Below are 8,852 nucleotides of genomic sequence, written 5' to 3' on the forward strand. Positions count from 1 at the left end.
TTATTATTTTTTTCATATGGATATATATTTTTTAGTTTTCCTTTTATAAGAGGCTCTTACAGCTCTTATTAAATTCATACACATATTCATGGTGTCACATACGTCTGTACATATATTGTCATCATCCTTGTCAAAACATTTTCATTCTACATCAGTCCTTGGTATCATATCCCCATTTTTTTCTCCTTCCTTTCTCCAAGTCCCCTTGATAATTTATAAATATTTTTTCATGTCTTAAATGGACTGCTGTCACATTTCATCCACTTTTCTGCTGTCCGTTCCCATGGGATCGAGCCATATGTCAATCATTATTATTGGATCTCGCTTCCTGTAACCACTCCCTTATTCTCCTAGTATCACTAATCCCCTTATTGGTCCTCAGGGGTTTATTCATTCTGGATTCCCCATGTTACAAGCACTTATCTGCACCAGCATAGGTGTTCTGTCTAGCCAGATTTGTATGATAGAATTGGGGTCATGACAGTGAGTGGGAGGAAGCATTAAAGAACTAGAGGTAGGTTGTGTGTTTCATTGGTGCTTTACTGCACCCTTACTAGCTCATCTCTTCGTTGTCGTCCTTCTTGATCACACAGGCTGGTGTGAAACTTCCCTGTGGATTTAGTTGTTCTCAACTAGATGGCTGCTTGTTTATCTTCAAGCCTTTAAGACAGAAGATGTTATATCATTTGATAGGAGGGAACCATCAGTTTTCTTCACCATATTTGCTATACACGTATTTTGTCTTCAACAATAGTGTCACGTATGTTGAACATCACAGAGTGCCGTGCTAGAAGAATAAATTCTCTTGCATTAGGGAGTAGTTTAGTGGAGTTGCAATGTCCATGTGCTACTGTAATACTTTATTAAAAATATATGTACATAGATCTGGTCCCCTGTCATTATATATAAATATATTTACATACAGACACGACTGTATTTATATCTGTATAAATATCCTTTTTCTCCCCATCCTTTCCTCTAACTCCTTTTACTTTCCTCTTGTCCCACTATCATGTTGTCAACATTAAGGTTTTTTAATTCCTGTCTGCCACATTGCCATGATCAAGCCCTCCAAGTTTCCAATACCCTCTTCATAATCAATTTTATATCACTTCTTCTTCCCTTGTCCCTATATTTGTTGGCACGTCTTTCCTCTCCCCCCATATCCCTGACTCTTGTGTGGCTCCAGAATTGTCGGTCCCATTGTTCTCTCCTCCGCATTGTTCATCCTGCTGGTCTTGTCCAGATATACATGAATAGACAATAATCCTCACAAAAACAAAGTGAAGCAAACATAACTCCCTAAAAGAAAATAAATCAACAACAGCTAATAAAACAAAAGAAAGAAAGAAAGAAAGAAAGAAAGAAAGAAAGAAAGAAAGAAAGAAAGAAAGAAAGAAAGAAAGAAAGAAAAAGAAAGAAAGAAAAGCCAACATCAAAAACCGAAAAGTTCTCAAACCGTTGCAGGTCTGTCCATTGACCTTTATGAGTGCTTTCCAGTGGAGTCCTCTGGGGTGACACGACCTTGCCCAAAATCAACTATGTCATTTTTGTTGGAATGCATTGCTTTACTCACCTTGTTGGTCCACTGTTTCACTCTTACTGTTTGATGGCGGTGTGATGGGGTTGGATCAGGCACATCTCCCCCACTGTGTCCCCAGTGCTGTCTACCTTAGTGCTATGTGTCAGTGAGTGATGTCATCCTATCGCATGATGGGGCCTGCCCTGTGATCATCTCTGTGCATTGTCTGCTGTAAGCCAGAAGTTTTTCCTCAGGGCTTGGTGGGCCGGGGCCTGTTCCACTCTTTCCTTCCCTCTTCACTTGATCCTGATCAGACACAACCTCCTATCTGAGCTGCATGTTCAGTGTGGTCCTCTGAAGTGCATCCCTCTGGGGTGGAGGGTAGGTTGTGTCCACCTAGTTGGGATTGGAGGTCACAAGCAGAACTCTCTGTGGTGTCCCTCCTTCATGCCTGCACATTGCATTCACATCTTGGTGTCCCAGTTGGTTGGTTAGTGCCCTGTTCCACCGCTACCACTTTCCTTCTCTCCCCACCCCTGAATAATTTGTCTGCTATTAGTAACTTTAGGTTGGGTTTGGCATCTGACATAGTACCTGGACCAAACCCTGGGAATGTATGTATGTAGTAGCTTTTCCCTTATGTCTCCTTTTTACACTTCTTTCTTTTGCTTACATCAGTGGACTCATATTGTACTTTTCCTTTTGTGCTTAGTTTATTTTCCCTTAGCATAATTTCCTCCAGTGCTTGCTGTACAGCAGTTTGTTGTGTGGGTTCATCACAGCATTTTAGTGATGCCTATTACTCCGTGTTTGTATGCACTACTGATGTTTAATCCATTCATCTCTTGATGGAAATTTGTGTTGTTTCCAACTCCTTGCAATTATGAACTGTGCTGCGATGAACATTGAAAACAGATGTCTGACTGTGGTTTGTTTCTGGCCTGTTATGGGTATATGCCCTGTAGGGGGCTTGCTCAGTCCTTTGGTAACTCAATTTCCATCCGTTTTAGATATCACCAAATCAATTTCCATTATGGGTGTACATACTTACAGGTCCACCAGCAGTGAATGAGAGCTTCACAGCCCTTCCAACACGTGATACTTTTTGAATTGGGCTATCATTGAGGGTGCTGGGTGGTACCTCAGAGTTTTTTAATTTGCTTTTGTCTTATGGGTAGGAATCTGGAACATTTTCTTTTATGTTTATTAGCCATTGGAATTCTGCCCTTTAAAAAAAATCATTTTATTAGGCGCTCATACAACTCTTAAAACAATCCATATATACATCAATTTTGTAAAGCACATTTGTACACTGATTGCCCTCATCACTCTCAAAACATTTGCTCCCCACTTAAGCTACTATCATCAGCACCTGATCTTATCCCACCATACTGTGGGAAAACACTAAAAGGGTGCAACAGAACAGCAAGGAAATGGAGCGGTGAGGTCCCCAAGGAATGCTCAACGTGGACTTTGGGGCCAGGTCATTTTGCCCCAACCCATTGAACTGGTAAACACTCCTAAAGGTCAACAAATGATCCTTGAACTAATTACAAGCTTTTCTTTCTTGTGTGTTTTTTTTTTTGTCATTAGTTTCTTGTTGTTTTGCTGCATATTTTTGCTTGGTTTTTCTCTGTTTTGTTTTTGTGCATATTATTACCTCTACAGTTCTGTGTAAATAAGATAGGCTGGATGAACAATCTTGAGCACATGGGAAATCTGCCCTGGAGAAACTTCTCTTCAGATCCATTTCTCACCTCCTCAGAGATTTTTTTTCTTGTTGTACGTTAGCAGATTGCTGTAAATTTTTAGAAATAAGGCCTTTGTCTGGTATGTTTTTGATAAAGATGTTTTCACAGTGCATGGATGCTCTCGTTATTCTGTTGGTGCCTTCTTTCGATGTACACAGGTGTTTTTTCTTCAATGTACCCCATGTGTCAATTTGTGCCTCCTCAGAGTTTGTGTCCTTCCCTATTTCTGATAGCCTATGCATTCCCTGAGTCAAAGTTCACAGGGAACTTTGTTCCAATTCCTCATTGATAGCCCGAATAGATTGGGGGTTTACCTCTAGGTCTTTAATCCACTTGAGTTTATTCTTGTGTTGGAATATTTTAAGAGTCTTACTTCATTTTTCTACAGATAGGTGTCCATTTTATCCAGCAATACTTATTGAAGATGGCATCTGCTTCCCATTTGAAATTTTCGGGGCCCTTATCAAAGATCAGTTGTCTATATACTGATGATTTTATTTTGGGGTTTTCAGTCCTTATCCATTGGTCTGAAAATCTATCATTATACCAATATCACGCTTTTTTGACCACTCTGGCTGTATAATAGGTGCTAAGGTCAGGTAAAGCAAGCCCTCCAACTTTCTCCTTATTCTTGAGAAATTCACTGCTAAATCTGAGTTTCTTACCTCTCCATATGAAGTTGATAATCAGTTTTTCCACTTCTTTGAAGAAAGATGTTGGTATTTGGATCAGGATGGCATTTAACCTAACACAGTGCCTTGGCAGAACTGACATCTTCACTGTATTGGGTCTTTTGATCCATGACCATAGGAGAACCTTCCATTTGTTGAGGTCACACTTGGTGTCTAGTAATAGTGATCTGTAGTTTTCCTCACACAATTTTTTTGTTTTTTTTTTAGTCAGGTATATCCCTAGATATTTCAATTTGTCCTTGGATATTGTGAAGAGTACTACCTTTTTGATCCTCTCTTCCTTTATCTTGGCTGATGTATAAAGCAGACTAATGACTTCTGTTTATTGAACTTGTATCCTGCCACTGTGCCATATTTCTCTATCGCTTCTAGAATTCCTCTGGTATAGCTTTAGGAATTTGCATACATAAATTTGTAATAGTTTCTGCCTTCCCTTAGATCAACGTCTCTATCAGTTTACATGTCATTTTTTATTGATCCTTATTGGTTTTCTGGCTTAGCTGTCTAAATTTATCTGTATAGGCACACTAGGTGGGGTGGAATTATGAAGGCCGTATGAACATGGATACTCTCCTGGGTCAAGGGAAGGGAGGGTCTGGGAAGTAGAGAGACAAAAAGAAAGGAAAAAAATTCCAACATTGATTATAGTGAATATTACAAAGCCCTTCTTCATAAGACTCGGTTATTGAATTGTAGGGTATGTTAAATATAACTCAAGTATAAAAATTCCACAGTTAAGGAAGAGCCAAATAAAAAAGTCAAAAGTTCCAACAGACTTTGTGTGTGGAATGGGAGGGACAAGAGAGGGAGAGACACCCCTCACGCCAATGACCTGCTTTGATCCAGAAAGAGCTTTCCTTTTGTGTTTTCAAGTTTAAAAAACACCAAAAATTCATGAGTTGGAGGTACTGACTTCTGAAAACTCTCACACTGGAAATCTATTGTCCTCAGCCTGTCACTTTCTGCTCCCTTCTCACCCTTCTTCAGAACCCTCTTCCAACAAGGAGGGTGGTTGAAACCTTAGACAGGCTTTCAAATTTCTCTGTAGTGGATTCTGTTCTACCTGCCTCTCCACTGGACCCTTCTAGCCCCTCATCTGCCATTGAATCTCAGAGGCTCTCATTTCTACATTTCCCTCTGCTTTGCATTCTAAAGCAAAGGCTGGTGCACAGAATGCCCCACAGAACCCCATATCCATGTGAACATCAATGCCTGTGGATGCTACTCTGAAATCCTTAATAATTGTGTCTTTGAATTTGTGGTTGGTAAGCGAAGTCTAATGGACAATGGGGTACAAGGCAAATTCTAGGAATCTGCTGCTTCCTCTCTGCTTCCTGAGAGGGCCAAATCTCTCAACCCTGGTGTCTTACCCAGCACCCCCATACCTTTCCCCAACCTCAGCACTCTCCTTTCTGTGGGGCCCTGAGCAGAGGCACAGGAAGAGATAAGACCATTCATGTACCCATGGTGTCCTAGGTTAAAATATGCGAGCACTCCCCTGTAGTGGCAAGCATATGCAGACGATGACTCAACACAAGTCTCTCATCCGACCACTACTGCTGTCCCACTTAGAAACTTCCTCTATTGTGGTGGTCATATGTCTGCAGTCTACCCTGTCTGGAATGGGGAATTTTCCATACTACTTTTACCCAGTGATTTTTATCCCAGGAATGTTACCTCCTTATTCAAATGATTGAGATGCTTTGGAAATAATTATAACTGTCATCTCATCATGAATGGTACATTTTAGACATATTTATAACCAAGTGATAGAGAAAGATCTTTTGATTGAAATCTGTCTGTCCCCCCACCAACTCCATAAATAAATAAATATATCTAGCCATGTTGATGGTCCACAGTTCAAAACTACCAGACACTCCTCCAAAAGAGAGTGTGCACCTAATGAAAACAAGAGCTACCCTTCTAAAAAATCATTTCTGATTTCTCCAAATTGTTGTCAATGTCCTACAATGGTCTAGGCTTCACTCAACATTTCCCTCACCTGTCTCTCAAAAATACACCTCTGCTCCCGCCAACCAAACAACAGGGACTTGGAATTTTTCTCAACTTTACTTCTTGACATTTGATAACACAGCATATTACACTTGCTCAAACTGTCTCTATTCAATAGTCCTTAGAGTCCAGATTAGCAAACAATGGTGCCACAAAGTCACCTTGGCTATTATTCCGAAGAGAGCATGATCTCATTAAATTTTACAGATTGGTAGGCTATAGAGGCCAAGTCCCAGGTGGATATGTGATGGAGAAATTGCATGCTTAACTGTTGTGCCGTAAAAAAGCACTATTTGGCTGGAGACAGAAGCCATAGATTCCTCAATCAGCTCCTTTAGGGATTTGATCCCCATCATCCTTTGAGCATTGTTGAGGATCTCAACATCTGTGTGCCACCCCCTGTCATTGCATGATTTCCTAATGAGGGTTTCATTAATTGAGGATATTTTAAATGGAGATACATATTACTGGATAAAGCACAAAGAGATTTCACCTCGCCATTTCGAACAAGACCCCAGAGCTGAGGAGTGGACAGTAGGTAGAGGGAGAAATAGTTATGAAAATCTTGTGTTTGTGCTCAGAACTTAAGTACTCAGAATTTCTGGGATTTACATCACTCAATATCACCAAACACAAGCAAAATATACCTCATCAAACTCCGATGCCTGAAACCCCATATCTTTTCAATGAGATGGGAAATGAAATGCATTTTCTCTTGACTAAAATAGGATTGGACTTCCATCACCCAGAGTCTGTCATGTGCATTTTGTTTCATTTTGCACCAGCACATCAGGAAAATCTATCCTGAATATTTAGAGAGCAAGTGCCGTTTTAAAAAATAATGAAGCTCCTTGTTTATCTTTCCTTTTGAAATTTTCTTTAAACGTGGAAGATTAAACATAAACATAAGACCATGGTTATCAACAGAAGTATTGCCACTTCACAACCTTCATGGTCAGTGTTGGTAAGTAATGAATGCAGTTACATTTGCATGATGCTTATGGCAACAACAGCGGTTTTACTTTAAAGGAATCCAAATTCACTCAAAGACATATCTGCCTCCTTTGCATCGTTATAGGGCATAAGGAAGAACTCTAACTGACACACACATAAACATATTGTACCTTAAACCTCCTTCCTGTCTCTATTGCATGATAAGATGGCTCTAGGTAAAAAGTTAATACATTTATTAAGTGGTAATTTATGCCCAGTTCTAACCAGAAATTATCATAGATCATCCCTCACTCAAATCATCATGCTTACAAAATGAGTTTAATTTTGCTTCTTTGTTCCATCGCCATATAGCAAGAGTGGGGCTCAGAAGTGAGCAAAAGTTGGTTTCTGTCCAGAAACAGGGTATGTGGTCAAGAAAGGGTGGGCTACATTATGTTTTTAACAGATGACCTTTTCTACAAATGACATGCCCTTGGTCCTCCTTCTCTTGATTCTTAAAAAAAAATGAACACATTTTAAAAGAGTCATATTGATAATAATGTTTCTCTTATATTTTCAGAGTACTGATCAAATGAATGTCTCCAAGCAGGATTCCAATTTTGCTTCTGTGAGTGAATTTGTACTCCTAGGTTTCTCCTTTGAGTGGCAGATCCAGAGCCTCTTGTTCTCACTCTTTACCACAACCTACATTATGACCATAACAGGAAACAGTGCTATTCTCTGTGCAGTATGGTGTGACCAGAGACTTCACACGCCCATGTACATATTCCTGGGGAATTTCTCCTTCCTAGAGATCTGGTATGTCTCTTCGACAGTCCCCAAGATGTTGGTCAACTTTCTCTCAGAGACAAAAACTATTTCCTTTGCCGGTTGCTTCCTCCAATTCTATTTCTTTTTTTCTTTGGGCATATCTGAAAGCTTCCTTTTGTCTGTCATGGCTTTTGATCGATACCTTGCTATCTGTCGTCCCTTACACTACCCTAATATCATGACCGGATATCTCTGTGCTAAACTAGTCACTGTCTGCTGGATTTGTGGGTTTCTGTGGTTCCTGACCCCTGTTATTGTCATGTCTCAGATGCCCTTCTGTGGCCCAAATATTATTGACCATGTTGTGTGTGATCCAGGACCACTGTTTGCATTAGCATGTAGCTCTGCACCAAGGATCCAATTGCTTTGCTATACTCTCAGCTCATTAATTATCTTTGGTAACTTCTTCTTCATCCTTGGATCCTATACGCTTGTTGTAGTAGCTGTGTTACGTGTACCTTCAGCCACAGGAAGACGTAAAGCCTTCTCAACATGTGGATCTCATTTGGCCGTGGTATCACTGTTCTATGGCTCCCTGATGGTCATGTATGTGAACCCAGGAGTCGGACATTCTGCTGGGATGCAGAAAGTTGCAACACTGTTCTATGCTATGGTGACTCCACTCTTCAACCCTCTCATCTACAGCCTCCGGAATAAGGACATGAAAGCAGCCTTGAGGAAAGTTGTGGGGCTTTCTAGCATTAGCTAGGACAGAGTATATGATTCCTTTATGATTAGGTGAGTACAGTCTTACAAAAAATAATCAGAATTGCCTAATTCTCCAAAGATTGAAATAATGATATTTTTATCTATTAATATTGATTTTTTATGTTATTACTTCCACATCTTTGAGATCATTAGGAGCCCTAATTGTTTGGTGTTTGGCAGCTTAGTTCTACCAGTGGGTCCATAGGAGAAACAGGAAGCTTTCTCCTCCCGTAATGATTTTCATCCCTGGAAATCCAAGGTGGCTGTTCTTCTATGTCTTAATGCATCTTTATGAATTGAAGTATACTCGATGGCCGTAGATTTGGTGGAATTCATGGAATCATTTACAATGATATACTAGATTGTGCAGGTTAATGGAACAATTGTGTTCCTCTTTGACAC

At 40.0% G+C, this 8,852-nt stretch overlaps 1 protein-coding gene across 2 annotated transcripts; it reads left to right on the plus strand.

Moving 5' to 3' along the window:
* Window positions 1-7,470: 7,470 nt before the first annotated feature.
* Window positions 7,471-8,612, plus strand: LOC142425691 (olfactory receptor 11H12-like). Of its 2 annotated transcripts, XM_075531009.1 has the most exons (2): window positions 7,504-8,427; window positions 8,607-8,612. In XM_075531009.1, exons 1-2 carry the CDS (start codon window positions 7,504-7,506, stop codon window positions 8,610-8,612), a joined length of 930 nt encoding a protein of 309 aa, XP_075387124.1. The 2 variants fall into 2 exon arrangements, with proteins under 2 accessions (XP_075387123.1, XP_075387124.1); XM_075531008.1 differs by lacking the exon at window positions 8,607-8,612 and having other exon boundaries at window positions 7,471-8,451.
* The last annotated feature ends 240 nt before the right edge of the window (window positions 8,613-8,852 follow it).

Source organism: Tenrec ecaudatus, chromosome 14 (assembly GCF_050624435.1).
Source record: "Tenrec ecaudatus isolate mTenEca1 chromosome 14, mTenEca1.hap1, whole genome shotgun sequence".
Classification (NCBI taxonomy): Eukaryota; Metazoa; Chordata; class Mammalia; order Afrosoricida; family Tenrecidae; genus Tenrec; species Tenrec ecaudatus.